This window comes from Scyliorhinus torazame, chromosome 14, assembly GCF_047496885.1.
Source record: "Scyliorhinus torazame isolate Kashiwa2021f chromosome 14, sScyTor2.1, whole genome shotgun sequence".
Classification (NCBI taxonomy): Eukaryota; Metazoa; Chordata; class Chondrichthyes; order Carcharhiniformes; family Scyliorhinidae; genus Scyliorhinus; species Scyliorhinus torazame.
The window spans coordinates 76,494,539-76,512,796 of NC_092720.1; the positions used below are offsets into that span (position 1 = coordinate 76,494,539).

At 50.3% G+C, this 18,258-nt stretch overlaps 1 protein-coding gene across 5 annotated transcripts in view; it reads right to left on the minus strand.

Annotated features, from left to right (window-relative positions):
- The window catches only part of LOC140389824 (inactive N-acetylated-alpha-linked acidic dipeptidase-like protein 2), a 1,491,575-nt gene that overhangs the window by 776,694 nt on the left and 696,623 nt on the right, over positions 1 to 18,258 (minus strand). For all 5 annotated transcript variants that reach the window (XM_072474375.1, XM_072474373.1, XM_072474374.1 and 2 more), the window contains one exon: positions 3,503 to 3,788. In XM_072474375.1, the coding sequence (XP_072330476.1) occupies positions 3,503 to 3,788 (286 nt within the window). The remainder of the gene's footprint in view (positions 1 to 3,502; positions 3,789 to 18,258) is intronic.

The window sequence follows — 18,258 nt, forward strand, 5'->3', positions numbered from 1 at the left end:
CAACACCACAGCAATGTTTAAACAAAAATATCTAGACTGTGGATGCAACCGAATGACACCAACAATGCTGACGTCTCAACACCGACATCATAGATGTTAGTGCTGATTAGGAGCTTAACTGGACCACCCACTTAAACCATGTAGCTACAAGAACAGGGATTTCCTGCATCAAGTGGCTCACCTAAACCTTCAAAATCTCCCACCGTCTATGGGACTCAGAAACTCACTTGTTGCATGGATGGCAGCAATGTAATAATGTGCAAGGCGACAAACATTATTCAGGCCAAAGTATCCACTTGATTCGAGCCCCTTCTACTGGACTGAAAATCCGACATCTTCGCCAGTCTGCCATGATGTATTTGTTATCTATAGGAGGCACTGCAGTTATTCATAAAGGTTTAGCAGCCCCTTCCCCTGTAATGTCAACTGCAAAACTGTACAGCAATATCAGAGGAACGTTTACTCATGCTGGCATGGGCATTCATTCTTCATAACTCTCTCTCTTCATGGATGAGTTTTCTGGAATTTTTTTTGTCTGAAGTTTTTTGGGAGTATCAGTAACACAGCTTTGGTTCAAACACAGACAAAAGGATATGACAGCATTACACGGCAGCTATTTAGGTAATGATACCCTACCCGAAGTGTGACAGGAAGGGACAAAGTGTACGAACGTAACAAAAAGCAACAAACGGTCAAAAAGGGAAAAAAAACAAGCAAAATCAATGGTACTTTACTTAAATGCATGGGCCGAGTGGCCGTCTTCTGCTCCTACGCCTTATGATCTTCTCACATCAATGTGGGCAAAGTAGTGGCAGATGGAATACAATGTAGATAAGTGTGAGTTTGGGCACTTTGGTCAGAAGAATAGAGGCATAGGCTATTTTCTAAATGGGAAAAGGCTTCGGAAATCAGAAGCTCAAAAGGACTCAGGAGTCCTCGTTAAGAATTCCCTTCAGTTAACATGCAGGATAAAGCGTACACACTGAGGATCTGGCTAATGGTGCTAGTACGGAGGCCAATGACCATAGTGGAGACCAGGTGCAACGAGGCCCAGGTGGCCATCGGGCTGTAATTGAGCGGTGCATCGGACTCTTCAAGATGAGGTTCCGATGCCTCGACCGTTCATGTTGTGCACTCCAGGACGCTGCCTGGAGGGTCGCCCACTTTGTGGTGGTCTGCTGTGCCTGCCACAACCTCACACAGCAGCGGGGTGGCATGCTGGCGGTTGGTGATGTGTGGCCACCTCCGAGGAAGAAGAGGGGAGAAAGGAGGAGGTTGAGGATGTTGAGGTGGCTGGCTCCAGACAAGCTGAGGATGGAGGACGAAGCCGGGGAGGAACCTGAGGACCACCCGGAGGCTGCAGGAGAGGTGGCAGCGGTCAAGATCCAGTAAGATAAGGAGGCCCTCATACTCGCCCGATTCACTTAGGCGTGGCCTATTCTGTTATCCCCCATTCCCATTTCCCACCCTCCCACGGTACGTGTCATATCACTCCAGGGTGCTGGGATTGTGTCAGCACCGTCAGCGGGCCACTTTTGAGGGCAGGGATGTGATAATAACCCGCAGAGAGCTGAGCGCCAGTGTAGGAGCGTTTTCAAGGGCTATGTATTGAGCTGGCTTTTACGTGGGGTTCCGCCCTCTTAGTTACAGCTCAGGCAAAAGACCTACGGACACAACAACTCTGGTTAAGACGGCTTTATTTTTCCAAGCTTGGTGAACATATGAGGGAAAGTGATTTAGATAAATGCCAAAGCCACCCTACTTTACACTGGTTCAGGTACAACAATTATACAATTTTCCAAAAAGGAATAGCCCACCCCAGTTGGACTCAATCCAATCCTTGGAGCTATCAATTTTACCTTGACCAATAAAGTTTACTTCAGGCAGCATGGTGACTGTGGTCAGCTTATGATTTAACCCCATCCTGCCATCTGTTGTTTTCCAGCACTCTTGTATCCACTATGTCTTGTTCTTCCTATTCCCATGTTGCTCATCTCAGCCAGTTCCTGCCTATTTCATTGTTTGTCTGGGTGCAGGATGTTGAAACTGGTTCCTCATTGTACCATGGATTGTCTGAGACAGGATGTTGGGGCCACTGATAAAGACTGCTTTCTGAGCTGACTGTGTTATTGCTGACCACAATATTTCTGTCTGATTCTGTTTGTCTTAAGAACATGGGCAAGTTAGCTGGCTTAAATCCTGTCATGCATTGTGGCTACTGCTTATAGCAGGAGTTAAATGCTTTTACGGCTATGTTCTAAAAATACAGGTTTAATGGTTCATAATGATTACTGGGTACACTTTCTATGATTAGTCTTGATTCTCAATAAACTAACTTATGCAGAACTATTCTAGTGCTATCATAGTTATCTGGTTTTAAGGAGTCTCATCTCACGACACCCCCTTCATCCAGTTCTCCTCGATCTATGCCATAGTCTGACCACTGCTCAGTGCTCATTCACACCCATCACTTGCACATGGTGTGCCCAGGGAGACCGGGGGGGGGGGGCGGGGGGGGGGGGGGGGGGGGGGTAAAGGGGCGACCTGATAGAGCTCTACAAAATTATGAGGAGGTGGTGGAAGCAGGGATGATTAGTGACGTTTAAGGGGCATCTTAACAAATACATGAGTAGGATGGGAATACAGGGATACGGAGCCCGGACGTGTAGAAGATTTTACTTCAGACGGACAGCATGGTCGGCGCAGGCTTGGAAGGACGAAGGACCTGTTCCTATGCTGTACTTTTCTTTGTTCTTTGTTATGATTGATATAAATGAACATGCTTGATTTTACAAATATAGACACAATTATCAGAGAGTGAATAACTTCTTTCCTTGTAGATATTTTTCAGACTCCTATCTATAACCCAGTACCTCAATCTGGTCATGAAAATTCCCTACTCAACAAATTTATAATATGCACAAGAATTTGATATTCTTTGAACATTGTTGCTGATGAAGTTGAAAATACAGATATTGGTAGGAATAGTATTGTTGTCTATAATGTTGTTATTTTTATATTTTGGAAGGGCATGCATCATGCACGTGGAAATGTTGCATTTTAGTGCATTGCTGATCACTTCCAGTGGAATTATACAAAGCTTTGGTATTTCAGTCTAAACTACTGATAGGTCTGGCTTGAATGGAAAGGGCTGTTGACCTACATTTCACTATCATAAGATAAATGTCACCTTTCTTTGCACAACAAATTACAACTAAGTTCCAGTGTATACCATTTATCTTGATGGCATTAAGTAGGTTTTTGAAGTGGATTTCAGGAATTATGAATACTACTTAGACTGTTACCAGGAACCACAAATTGGATCTCTCACAAAGACCGACTTATGATAGGTGTACATGACTGGACTGTAAAGGGAGATCCTGCAGCTCTGCTATGCAGAACAAATAACCTTGTCAAAAATAGTTGGAGCAATTCAGATTTTACCAGGCAAATGAAATACCCTAAAATGACAGGCAGAATTGGTTTCTAACACTTTCATTACCTCCAAAGATCCTTTGGCAGAATATGCAGCATAGAAATAGAGAAGGTCATTCTTTTCCTTCTTCCCACGTGGGGCTGAGGGTAGAGTACTGCATTGCTGTCCGCTGGGATAAAAGCACTGGCTGCTATTTGTCAGAATGATTTTGTTTTGGTCTGTATCAGGCAAGCTGAGAAGAACTGTGTAATTTACTAAGCGGATTTCTGTTAAACCAGATGCAGTCCACTGCTCCATAATACGTGCGGCAGATCTCCCCCAGTCTGACTCAGCAGCAAAGGGTGTAAGGTTCCTAAACAAGAGAAATAGAATAATTACTTTCAACACTGATAGCATTTATCACAATTACATGGAACAATCAACAGATATTGATAGAGAGATTAATACGCACACGAAATTAACATTTGCATCAAATACAAATTGCAATGTATTTCTGGCATTGTTTTCTATTTTTGTATTGTGAATGCCAAAACTGCTTATTTTTAAATTTCACTTGTCAATTTCCCATGGCAGCGCACAGGGGAAGAGAAGATAATGTTCTAGCATGCAGGGTTTGAGGGCTGAAAAATATGTTGAAAGGGAAGGTGAATGGGGAGATGATAAGCATACAGGGAAGATGAGTAGGAGAAAGAGAGAGGAAGGGAAAGAGAGGGAGAGAGATGGGTTAAAGGGGTGGGAAGGTGGGGGGAAGAGCAGAGAGTGGTAGGGTAGAGGGAAAGTGGATAGAAAAGAGAATTGGGATGTGAAACAAAAGAGAGGAAAGAAGCACAGGAAGAGGGTGGAGAAGAGAAGGAAAGGGAAGCAGGAGGGACAAAAGCGAAGGATGGGCTAGGAAACAACCGTGGATCAGGAAGTGCAACTTGGCAAGTCAGCAAATTACTCATTTATTGGGGAAGTTTGGGGGTGGTGGTGCAGACAGAAGAATCTCAATCGGTTGTGAGTTCACAAAATGCCAAACTCTTGCTGTGGACAAGGAGTAGTGCAGAATGGGGAAGACAAGAGAGTAAGCTTAAAGATTTAGAAGTAGGGGGCTTAAAACACTAAGCATTCAAGACTATATTCTCTGCAAATGAAAGGGGAATGGTCCAGTGTATTAAGAAGTCAGTTAAAGACTTGACATTGGATAAAAGCAAATTACTGCAGATGCTGGAATCTGAAACCAAAAGAGAAAATGCTGGAAAATCTCAGCAGGTCTGGCAGCATCTGTAGGGAGATGCTTTGACAAAGGGTCACCTGTGATGTGTTGGGCGTTCTGGATCACATACAGGTCACCAACACTTGAAATAGTGAAACACTATTTTATTGAATCATTCATTGTCTAAACATACTCAGACTGTGTGTGAATACGATACTAGCTTCAACTAAAGACCTTTGCCTTGTCCTAACAGGTCGATGCACTCAGCACATGGTGAATGTCTGTGTTACAGGCTGTGAGCTCTGTCCTCCTAGCTAGCTGCAACTCGAATGAGCGGGAACTCTGATGTCCCCTGTTTTTATATTGTGTGTGCTCTCACTGGTGATTGGCTGCGGTGTTGTGTGTGTTGATTGGTCCCACTGTATGTCCATCAGTGCGTGTCTGCATCATGATATACTGGTGTATATTATGACATCCCCCCTTTTATAAAAAATGTACCTGCGTGGCAATAAATAGTGTATGGTGAATGTTCCGGACTACGTGTGTGAAATATTTACAGGACTATGTACATGAAAACTAAGCTATTTACATGGGAAGGTGCCTGGTGCAGAAAAACAGTGTGTCACAAGAATAACGAGATGAACACTATATATAAACCACTTGAACGATTAAACGATTAAGTCTCTGAGGTGGGCGACGAGTTCTGGTTGACCGTCAGGGTGGCACACCACTCGTCGTCTGGATCGATGCTGTATACCAACAGCGGCTGGTGTCTTTGCTTCGGGGACAGCCTGTTTTTCGTTACAAAACCGACTCGAAAAGGCGCCTTCGGGTCCTCGATGTCACCGCTGTGTGGGAGGTCCGCATCGGACTCGGTGACTGTGGGTTGAATTGGCCGAACATTCCTGCGAGGCTGGCTGAAGCGATATGAAGTGGCAGGCTGAGCTGCTCGGCAGAATGCTGCACAGTGGCCAAGTCTGCCACATCGTAGACATTGTCGAGATTTTGCAGGGCATTGCCGCTTTAAATGGGCGGAGCCACAGTTGTCGCACGTCGTGATGTCAGCACGTTCGCTGCGCCACCACGCATGCGCGGTGCGGTTGTGCGCCTGCGCATTATGTTCCTCCACGTCGCTGTCCCCTCGTTTGGTACGCCCAAGCGCGGGTGTCCGTGAAAAGGGCGCAAAATGGCCGCCCTGACCCAGGCTGAGGCCCTGGAGGTGCTCAATCACTTGGACCCGTCCCGCCTCGTGGGGTCCTTGCTGCGCCGTTTCAGCCGCTTGTATATGGGAATACCGATTTGTGGCATTTTCATGTAAGTCACGGGTCTCGATAGCGGTCGCTAGGGAGAGTTGCTTTACTTTGAGGAGCTGCTGACGTAGGGGGTCCGACTGAACACAGAAAACGATCTGGTCGCGTATCATGAAGTCAGAGGTGGGCCCGTATCTGCAAGACTGCGCAAGGATGCGGAGGTGCGTGAGAAAGGATAGCAAAGGTTCATCCTTACCCTGCAAATGCTGCTGGAACACGTAGCGCTCGAAACTTTCATTCACCTCTACGCTGCACTGAGTGTCAAACTTGAGGAGGACTGTCTTGAACTTTGTTTTATCTTCATCATCCGCATAGGTGAGAGAGTTGAAAATGTGGATGGCATGGTCCCCGGCCGTGGAGAGAAGAACAATCTTTATGGTATCCGAGGCGTCTTCCCTGTCTGTGGCTTCGAGGAAGAGCTGGAAGCACTGTTTGAAAATCTTCCAGTTGGCCCCTAGGTTACCGGCGATGCGGAGCGGCGGCTGCGGGCTGATGTTGTCCATGTTGCAGGATGACGGAATGCTAACGGAAGGCAGATCACTTGCAGGTAGGTCTAAGAAGTGCTAATATCCCTCAACTCCTGGTATCATGATGTGTTGGGTGTTCTGGATCACATACAGGTCACCAACACTTGAAATAGTGCAACACTATTTTATTGAATCATTAATTGTTTAAACATACTCAGACTGTGGGTGAATACGATACTAGCTTTAGCTAAAGACCTTTGCCTTGTCCTCACCAGTCGATGCACTCAGCACATGGTGAATGTCTGTGTTACAGGCTGTGAGCTCTGTCCTCCTAGCTAGCTGCAACTCAAATGAGCGGGAACTCTGATGCCCCCTGTCTTTATAGTGTGTGTGCTCTCACTGGTGATTGGCTGCAGTGTTGTGTGTGTTGATTGGTCCCATTGTGTGTCTGCACCATGATATACTGTTGTATACTATGACAACCTGGACTCGAAACATTTGCTCTTTTCTCTCCCTACAAAGATGTGGCATTACTGCCCATAAAAATATAATACTCGCAGACAGAGATGGTTGCTAGGATGTGGATTAGATACTGGAGATCACAACAATGAAGTAATGGTTCAGGAAAACATTTCTGCTTAACATGAATGTTTGCCTTAATTAGAAAAGAACATTATCTCACACAAAATTCAAACTCAACTTGTGGATATTACCCATATCTATCTTTGTGACCATGGCTGGAAAACCACTTTATGACCAGGGTGCAGAAATATTTCAGACCCACATCACAATTCTACAGTGTTTCAAAGCTTATAACATTTACATTGAAAAAAACAGTCATAGTACCACCCACAGGAGCAAACATAGGACAAAAAATGTCAACATTTGCAACATGAAAATTTCTCCATGGATATTGGGACTTTCAACATAATTTTCAATGGAATTTGGTGACCCATTTATGGATTTTTATGATATATTTAATGTTTATAAATTAAAGTTACATTTCTGAAGTCGGAGACCTGGCTATCGGACATGGCTAGATTTCTCTATTTGGAGAAAATCATGTTCGCCCTGAGAGGGTCACTGTTAAGGTTCACTCGGAGGTGGCAACCGTTCGTCGACTTCTTTGCAGGAAATTCATCGTCAGCAGATGTGGGGGGGGGGTAGTTTAGATTAGAGTTGGGGGTCAATAAGGGTAAACTGTACTATGTTTATGGTTTCATGTATATTGTTTAGTTTATTGTTGTTACTATACCAAAAATACCTCTTATTTTTTAGTTACATTTAGTACAAAAAAGTTACATTTCTGGAAGTCATAATCTTGCAGATTGATAGCGTTCTCATTCAAATCTGGATATAGTTGAAGTAAATGGCTGTATTACAGGGCTTTTCTCACATAAAGATTATTCAATGGAGTCACTGGGTGAAATTGTAACTCACTCAACGTGCAGAGAGCTAAAATTGGGGCCACGGTGGCAACTGCCAAACCACAACTCATGTTGCCTTGACAAGAACATCATTTGTGTGGCACAACATAAAGTACTGAGCATAGTACTGCAGACAACACTTGCCAAGACTTATGTATCTGCCAAAAGCAATGGAACAAAGATCAAAAATGAGAGACTCGTGAATTTTGCAAGACATTTTTAGTCAGGTTTCTTTTGTGCTCATTTTAATTTAGAGTCCCTTATACTGTCTGGTGAATGCAGTCAAAAGACAGCCATACTGCACCACTCCAAATACTAAAACTGATTAGCTACTGGTTGATTGAAGAGCGACTGAAATATGAGATGAAAGTTGAATGACCAGATTTCAACAGCACAAACCCAAGGTGAAAAGCAAGCTTTTCCTTCTGTTACACTTGTCAAACACACCACTGTATAGGAGTCTCATCTATCACAGATTACCATCTTCTGAAATACTCTCTGATTGCAATATCTGTTAACATGCTTTCCTTATTGCAGGAATCAATCTGACTAATACAGAACAGAACTATGGCTGTGCTTCCAATGCTGTGCACTGAATTAACAGAGTGCTGTGAGCAGTTTTGCACAAAAGGATCAACTACTTCAGACATCTGGGGCGAAATTCTCCGGCGCAAAAAACGGCGCAAATCCGACTTGCGTCACGTCGGAAAAATGGGTCGATAGTCTCCGGCCCGAAATGGGCTAGCAGCGACGTAACGGGATCTGCGCTTGCGCAGTGGTTCACGCCGTGCAGCGTCATACGCGCTGCACGGCGTGACGGCTCATAAGGCCGCGCTGCTCCCCCCCCACCCGACCGCAACACCCGACTGGATGGCTGGCCGTCGCTCAGCCCCGAGGTTCGAGTCACGCGATGTGGAGGCGCTCCTGGACGCGGTGGAGCAGAGGAGGGACGCCCTGTATCCCGGGCACGGCCGCAGAGTTGCCCCACGCCACAGCCGGCGTCTGTGGAGGGAAGTGGCAGAGGCCGTCACCGCTGTGGCCCTGACACCACGGACAGGCACCCAGTGCCACAAGAAGGTGAACGACCTCGTCAGAGCAGGCAGGGTGAGCCTCCCCATATCCCCCCTCCCCCATATCCCCCCTCCCCCATATCCCCCATATCCCCCCTCCCCATATCCCCCATATCCCCCCCTCCCCCATATCCCCCCTCCCCCCCCATATCCCCCCCTCCCCCATATCCCCCCTCCCCCATATCCCCAAGTGAATCCAGCCCTAACCTTAACCTCTGCAATGCACGCGCAACCGATGGCGTGCATTCATATACCTGCCTAACACTGTTGCCTTTTACCCCTGCCCCCCGCCCCCCCCACAGGAGAAGCGCGCACACAACAATAGGGAGCATGTGAGGACTGGAGGAGGGCCCGCTGATGAGAGGCCACTGACCGTACACGAGGAAAGGGCCCTGGAACTGGCTGGCGGACCTGAGGACCGGGAGGTTGCTGATGCAGAGGTCGGGGGCGTACTAGCGAGTGAGCCACCGACAGCCCGTCCCCATATCCCCCCTCCCCTATATCCCCCTCCCCCGTATCACCTGATCACTGCCTGATGTCTAACCATGCATGCTTCATTGTGTATCGCAGGACCAAACGTCCAGGCACCCATCCCCGCAGATGCAGACCGCCCGCAGGATGCCCCTCGGAGACCACAGGAGACGGAGAGACCCGCACCCTCCAGCATGCGACGCCAGCAGGATGCCCCTCGGAGACCACAGGAGACGGAGAGACCCGCACCCTCCAGCATGCGACGCCCGCAGGATGCCCCTCGGAGACCACGGGAGACGGAGAGACCCGGACCCTCCAGCATACGACGCCCGCAGGATGCCCCTCGCACACCACGGGAGACGGCGAGACCTGGAGCAACAGGGAGACGACACCCCCGTCACGTGCGGGAGCGACCACCCAGTGACGAGGGGGACAGCCACAGGCCCCCCGTCACATCCGAGCCAGGACACCACTACCCAGGACACCACTACCCAGGACACCACTACCGGGGACAGCACCACCCAGGAAGACGAAATACCGGACAGTGACTCAGAGTGGATGGGTGGAGACGAACCCCCACCCCAAAGTGCCATGGACTCAGAGTGGGACGAAGAGCACGACACAACGCCACTGCTGTCACCAACACCCTCCACCATCGCAGAAACGCTCACCACGGTTGGGCACTTTAGTGATGAGGCGTCTGGTACACTCACTGGTGGGCACAACACAGCCGTCCCGGTACAGCAGGTGGAGGTAGGAGCAGCAGAGGGACCGGGCGGTCGGAGGGCAGCCCAGCCCAAGCGAACATCTGCCGCCCAGATGGATCCCGGGTTCCTGCAGTTACCACACCCACACATAGATCCGATGCAACCACCGACCCGGAGACAAGCGAAGAGGGTGACGGGCGGCTTGCGGCGGCTGCGGTCGCAGGTGGAGGAGTCCACCCGCGTCCAGGAGCTGGGAGTGGTGCCGGTCATGTGTGCCACCCAGGCCGACACCGCACGGGTGGCGTCCGCGGTGGAGGCAATGGGTGCGACGGTGTCAGACATGGGGAACAGATTGCGAGGCCTGGGGCCTTCCGTGCAGGCGGCGTCTGTGGCCCAGGAAATGGCTGCCCTCTCACAGGAGGCCATGAGCCAGTGCCAGCACCAGATGGCAGAGGCGCTCAACGCCATAGCCCAGTCTCTGCAGGCCATGGCCCAGTCTCAGCAGGCCATGGCCCAGTCTCAGCAGGCCATCGCTGAGGGCATCGGCGCCAGTGGCCATGTGCGAGCCGGCGTCGCACTGTCACAGACAGGGTTTGCCAACCCCCTGGGCTCCATGGCTGCAAACCTGCAGACCCCTGTCGATACCAGCACGGGCCTCCAGGACTGGCAGCGGCAGATGTCGGGGGGGCGTCGGATGGCCAGTCCGTTCGCATCCCCCACCCATGTAGAGGCCTGGGGGCCATCGGGCACCCCGAGGGAGGAGGAGGTGGTGTGGTCCGTCCCGGCTCCCTCTGTAGGGGAGGTCCCGGTACACCGCGACACCTCGGACTCCCCCCCTTCCGTCCCAGGTACATCGGGTGGGCAACGGGCAGGACAGGCTGGCAGCTCGCCATCCCAGTCGCCCGGGCCGCAGCCTGGCCCATCTAGGCCAGGACGCCCCAGGAAACGGCCGCCAAAGGGATCCAGTGTCAGAGGGCAAGAATCACAGGAGTCCACCTCCAGTTCTGCTGTACCGTCTGGGGAACCACGTAGACGTAGTCAAAGGGCCCGTAAGGCCAAACAGTTAGACACTGAGTAAGTTGGCACGGGTGCAGGGCACAGGTGAGTTTTAGGGGCTAGGGCACGTGCATGATCTCCTTTGGTTATTAAAGTCAATGTTACACCTACCGAAGCTGCCTTTGTGCTCTGTCCAAAGTGTGCGGGGGTGTCATGTACATTGAGCGCAAGTGTGTGTGTGAGGGGTGGTCTTACCTCAGCCCCAGGTGAGTCTGCCCCCTTCCCCCTGGGCCGCCATCAACATCCCCCGGGCAGAGGACGGGACCATGCGCTGCAGTATCACAGCCACATGCAGGGATGGTCCGGGTGGATGGTGGTACTGTGGCCATGGGTCAGACATAGTCCAACGATGTAGAGCCAGGAGCTCATCGCAGGGCGGGTTGTCATCATCCTCCATGGCTTGCGATAGACACGTGTCCACCCGCAACTGTGTGAACCCGGCCCGTTGTGCCGCAGGTGGATCGGCAATGGGGGGGGGGGGGGGGGGGGGGGGGTGCATGCGGGTGGGGTGGGTGGGGTTGGGGAGTGGGGTGAGGGTGCTAGGTGGGTGGATGGGTGGGGGGTGTGGGTGGTCGGCTGTTGCCATGGTGTGCGGTCTGTGGCCATACTACCCGATTCCCACACCCATCTAGTCAGTGAAGCGGGCGTCTATCAGTCTGTCCCGTGCCCGCTGGGCCAGCCGGTAACGGTGGACAGCCACCCGCCTGTGTCTACCCCGTCTGCCCTGACCATTGCCCCCATCCCCCTCATCTGGGGAGGACTGGGCCTCTTCCTGCTGCTCCTCCACTCCGCCCTCCTCTGCCTGCGGCACATCGCCCCTCTGCTGGGCTATGTTGTGCAGGACGCAGCACACCACAATGATGCGGCCGACCCTATCTGACCGATACTGGAGGGCGCCCCCAGAGAGGTCCAGGCACCTGAAACGCATCTTCAGCACGCCAAAGCACTTCTCGATCACTCCCCTTGTCGCTACATGGGCATCATTGTAGCGGTTCTCCGCCTCATTGCGTGGCCTCCGTATAGGCATCATCAGCCACGATCGCAATGGGTAGCCCCTGTCGCCCAGCAACCAGCCCCTCAGCCGGGGATGGCGTCCCTCGTACATGCCGGGGATGGATGACCGCGACAACACGAATGAGTCGTGTACACTGCCTGATTGACGGGCGCAGATGTGAAGGATCATCATGCGGTGGTCACAGACCACCTGTACGTTCAGCGAATAGGTCCCCTTCCTATTAGTGAACACGGCCCTGTTATCTGCAGGTGGCCGCACGGCGACGTGCATCCCATCGATCGCGCCCTGGACCATGGGGAACCCGGGCACGGCAGAGAAGCCCACGGCCCGGGCATCTTGGCTGGCCTGGTCCACGGGGAAGCGGATGTAGCGGTGCGCCATGGCATATAGGGCATCTGTCACTGCCCGGATGCACCGGTGCACCGAAGTCTGCGATATGCCGGACAGGTCCCCACTCGGTGCCTGGAATGAACCCGTTGCATAAAAGTTCAGGGCCACCGTAACCTTGACGGACACGGGGAGAGGGTGTCCCCCGCCAGTGCCACGCGGTGACAGGTGTGCCAGCAGGTGGCAGATGTGTGCCACGGTTTCCCGGCTCATCCGGAGTCTCCTCCTGCATTCCCGGTCCGTGAGGTCCTGGTATGACTGCTGGGGCCGGTACACACGGGGCGCCCTCGGGTGCCTCCGTTGCCGTGGGGCCACGACGTCCTCCTCCCCCTCCTCATCCTGTCGGTCAGGTGTCCCTCCAGCCTGGGCGGCTGCCGCCTGCCCCTCTGCGGCAGCCTGCGCCGCCTCTCTGGCACGCTCCTCCTCCTCATCCAGGGCAACATAGACATAAGCAGCTGCCACCACGGCGGCCAACATCGCTGGATGATCTGAAAACATGACGGCCTGGTGGGGGGGAGGGGAACGACGACATGTCATCATTGCCCATATCCCCCTCCTCCCCCCAGCCAGGTGGCATGGACCGCATGGGTCCAACTGTTGGAGGCTGGCACCTGGCCAGGTGGACCAACTCACTTGCCCTCCCATCCCCCTCCTCGGCACGGACCCCCCCCCCCAACCTCCACCCAGGCACGGACCCCCCCCAACCTCCACCCCGGCACGGCACGGACCCCCCCCCAACCTCACCCCGGCACGGACCCCCCCCCCAACCTCCACCCCAGCACGGACCCCCCCCAACCTCCACCCCGGCACGGACCCCCCCCAACCTCCACCCCGGCACGGACCCCCCCAACCTCCACCCCAGCACGGGACGGACACCCCCCCAACCTCCACCCCGGCACGGCACGGACCCCCCCCACCTCCACCCCGGCACGGACCCCCCCCCCCAACCTCCACCCCGGCACGGACCCCCCCCCAACCTCCACCCCGGCACGGACCCCCCCCCCCAACCTCCACCCCGGCACGGACCCCCCATCCACCTCCCCGGCACGGACCCCCTCCCAGCACTCCCCCGGAGCCCAGCCTACTCTAACCACCCCCCCCCCCCCCCCCCCCCCCCCCCGCCGCACACACACACACACAAGCCGAGACACACCTCTCCTCACGCATTCAGACTGCGGCCACGCCATTGCCTGCCCAGAGCCAACCCCCCAGGCCGTCACTCACCTCCACACTGGTCGGCGTGAGCCTGGAGCACCGGGTCACGCCAATGAAAAGGAGGTTTAATTTACGTCGACGTGAACGGTCATCACGTCAACGGGACTTCGGCCCATCCGGAAGGGAGAATATCGGCAGGCCGAAAATCGGCTGCCTTGCGCTGACCCGTGCCATTCTCCGCGGCAGCGGCGACATTAACGCCCCGCCGACTTTTCTCCCTTCGGAGACTTCGGCAACCGGCGGGGGCGGGATTCACGGCGGCCAACGGCCATTCTCCGACCCTCTGGGGGGTCGGAGAATGACGCCCCTGTTCTTGTTTATTCTCAATTCTTGCCTCTACTGTCACTTTTCAGGTTGTGATCTCTTGGGTGCAGCACAATAGCTAGCGTGACAGCAACAGCAGTATCACAATAAAGGTTCGGACAGCAAGAAAAGTGAGATCACAGGAGGGAGAGAACAAAATAGTTAAAGCTCCAGCCTTTCCAAAAATGTAACTCATTTGAAACAAAGGGAACTAACTTTGTCCAAGGCTGAGAAAAATAAAAACTCCATGGGTTCAAATGCTTTGCTCACATTTTACTTTTGCAACCGGCACATTTATCCAAACATCAATTTTTATTAATAGCAAAAAGACCATGAACTGTGGGGATTTAACTAAATGGGAACAAAGGCCCAGAGCGAGCGCATTTAACTATGTGTGGCCCAGTGCTCGCAGCATCGAGAAACAGAACCCTATAAAACAGCACCCACATTAGATGGGGACCTCAGTGGAGCTGAGGCCACACATAACCCCGATTTGTGCACTGTGGAGCTCTGCTCGCCAGAACCCCTCAGTGTAGCAAATGGCATCCCGATGTCTGGAGCCCCAGATGTGGCCCCGACCCCAACCTCCTCCAAACCCCAACGCACTATGGGAGGGTTCCCAGGCCACCCAAGCAGGGCATCCCTGGCCGGATCGCCACCGCGTATAAATGCCAGCTTGGCACCAAAGAAGTAACAACCTGGCACCCTGGACACCTTGGCAGTGCCAAGCTGGCACCCAGATGGCACTTCCAGGGTGCCAGGCTGGCAGTGCCAGGGTTCCACCCTGCCCAGAGGGCAGGCACCTGGGTCCTCCGATATCCCCAGGAATGTCATTCCATCTCGTCCCGTTTGTGGAGACCAGTGCTGAATGGCGCTCAGGAGATAGATCCCAAGCCTCAGGTACCTTGGGACTCCGCACATTAAAGTGAGACTATCCCTCTCACTCAAATATGCAGATTTGCTAAAAAGTGTGGGCGGGATTTACATTGCAACGTCTCGCGAATCGTTAGCTGGGAAGATCCTGAGAGCGGGGTCTCATGGCTTTTATCAGATATGCTGCACGATTTTACAGCCAAGCTGTGTTCGAAAAGCAGCTCGTGTCCCAGGTGTTCACATGCATCTAAGCTGACTTCACAGGTACAGATGTAGCCAAAAGGGCTCATGGAATGTTTTTTTAATAAATTTAGAGTATCCAATTTTTTTTTCCAATTAAGGGGCAATTTAGCATGGCCAATCCACCAGCCCTGCACATCTTTGGGTTGTGGGGGCGGAAACCACGCAAACATGGGGAGAATGTGCAAACTCCACACTGACAGTGACCCAGAGCCGGGATCGAATCTGGGACTTCGGCGCTGTGAGGCAGCAATGCTAACCACTGTGCCACCGTGCTGCCCAGGCTCATGGAATGTTGACATCTCAAAGGAATTAGAATTCAAAAGGGAGGAAGTTATGTTTCAGTTGTAGAGACTTATCAGACTTCATCTGGAGTTTTGGGCACTGAACCTCTGTAAATGTATATTGGTTTGGATGGGGGTACACATCTGATTAAAGGATCATACTGTAATCATAACGTGTAAGAACACATTGCATAAAGTGGCCTGTATTCCTACGAGCTTTGAAGGTTGAGGGGTGACCCAATCAATCTACTTTAAAAAAGTGAGAAACTCACTACTGTAGAGGCAGAGAAGCTATTACATCTGGTGGACACACCAGAACATGGCGATACTATCCTAAAATTAGAGCCAGCTCATTCAGCAGCGAAAAAAATAACATCAAAAGTAGTGAAAATCTGGAATTTGCTCCCTGATAAGGCTGTGTCAAATGAAATTTTCAAAACCGAGATTGACATCTTATATAAAAAAGAACCATCAAGGGATATCGATCAAAGGCAAGTAAATGGAACTGAGGTGCAGATTTTCCATGATTTAATTGAATTGTGGAACAGGCCCATGATTTCTATTTTCCAATTCGTTTGACATGGATTAAACAGTATAAATGCCAGGTGCCAGCTCACAGTTAGCTCATTCCCAGAATCCAAATGAAAAGAACAGTATTACAAAAGCAGTTTCGAGAAGGAAAAGTCCATGTGTAACACATTTAAAATGGGGAGTAACCCGCACATGAACAAATTGGAACTCACGGTACAGAAGACAACAGTAATAGGCAGAATAATCCTCTTAAGGATTCAAGGGGTTGTCCCACAGAGGGATGTTGGGAACCCAGCATCTTTCCTTTAAATGACACCAATCAGAAGTATTGTCTCCAACCAAAGAGAACAACCATTGAGTTCGAGGTATTACGGAAACACAAACTGAACTGTGAAATAAGATCCCAAAACATTAAAAAGCACCAAAGTATCAAAAGCATCCTAAATCCAACGTAATGCAATTAAATTTAACTTTGTTTGCCTTGAAGTAGTGGGCCTATTCAGAGGTATTTCCCACACTCGATTTTAAGTTGTGTGTCGCATTTTCTTTTGAGTTGTCAGCTTTTTTAAAGCTTTGTGTTAGCTTCTTCTGAATTTTGATGGTTGGAGTGAATGGATGGGTGTGCCCTGCACTTCTGACTTAATTATGGCAAGCATTGGGATGGGAAATCATCGGGAGGACAAAAACAGTTCGGATCATGATTCTTATTTCCCCGGTTTACTTTCATTTCCTTCTGATGCGTTCCATCCCTAATGGCACAGTAGCACAGTGGTTAGCACTGTTGCTTCACAGAGCCAGGGGCCCAGGTTCAATTCCCGGCCTGTGTCACTGTCTGTTCGGTGTCTGCACGTTCTCCCTGTGCCTGCATGAGTTTCCTCCGGGTGCTCCGGTTTCCTCCCACAAGTCCCGAAAGACATGCTGTTAGGTGATTGGACATTCTGAATTCTCCCTCCATGTACCCGAACAGGCACCGAATGTGGCAACTAGGGACTTTTCACAGTAACTTCATTGCATTGTTAATGTAAGCCTACTTGTGACAATAAAGATTATTATGTAATGCAACAAGCCAGTTAACAAAGCAGTAGTTCTTGCTTGGACAAAAGGGTGCGCACTTTAAGGTGTCAGGAGAATTAAAGGTTAAGGTAGTATAAAATTAGAAAACAAACATTAACTATGCAGACAAATAAACAAGTGCCAAACTCAGAAGGCAATTGTAACTCTGAACATGGGTAACTTGATTAAAAAAAGAGTTTCAAAGCCTTGGAGCCATTAATTTGCTTGGTTAAAAATGATGCCGTCTCAAAGGTCAGTTTACAGATTTAATCAGCTTTTATTACCCAGGATGAGAACCCAAAGGGACAAGTCATTTACAAGACCTGCTAACACAATCACGAATAAATAATACTAACAAGTTTAATTTTGAAAATGCCGATTTTATTCACGAATGAACATTCGTACTGTGAGGCACTCAAATGTATAGCAGCTTCTGCCAAATGTATTTGTGTGCAGTTGTTATTGTTCCAAGATGATACCACAATATTATGCCTAGAACTTTCAAACCAACACATTCAGTGCCTTGTATGGAATTCCATACCATACAGCAGAAGTAACAGCTGCAAGCACACACTGGAAAATAACTTTGCCTCCCGAGCTATTGAAGACTTTTAAATTGCAGTCTGATAGAGGAGGTTGGCTGGATCAACATTTACAAAGCAAAGATAATCTGTCACTGAAAGGCACTGAAGGGAAAAACAAATTAGATGAAAACCTAAATGATTCAGAGAGTCAAATAAATGTGTCTTGGATAATTGATTAATGAAATCATAATAGTTATTGTAACAGGAATTATTGAAAAAACAACGTTTGTAGACCGGCATGAGAAGTGGACAGAGGGGTATACAATAGATCACTGCAAATATGAAGACATGTTTCAAGAAAATGTAATTAGAAAATTAGGATTTTGCAAATATTGTTCTCTGCAACTAGAAACATTGATGTTGAATGATAAGGAAAGACATGAAATTTGGAAAATTGCCCCACAGCTTTGTTCTTAAGCAATGGGGAGATCAGTGTTTCGACTTTAATTTTGAGGAGGTCCAAATTTTGAGACATAAATTTCAAAATGAGTAACACTTGGCAGTACGTATTAACTGAAAGGGAAGTTTTTCTGAATCCCTTTTATATCTGATAAATCTAGTTTGTTTTATGCGGAATAGTCCAAAGGTCACAGATAATGGTGATCATTGCAATCGACCTTGAAGAAAGCCCACC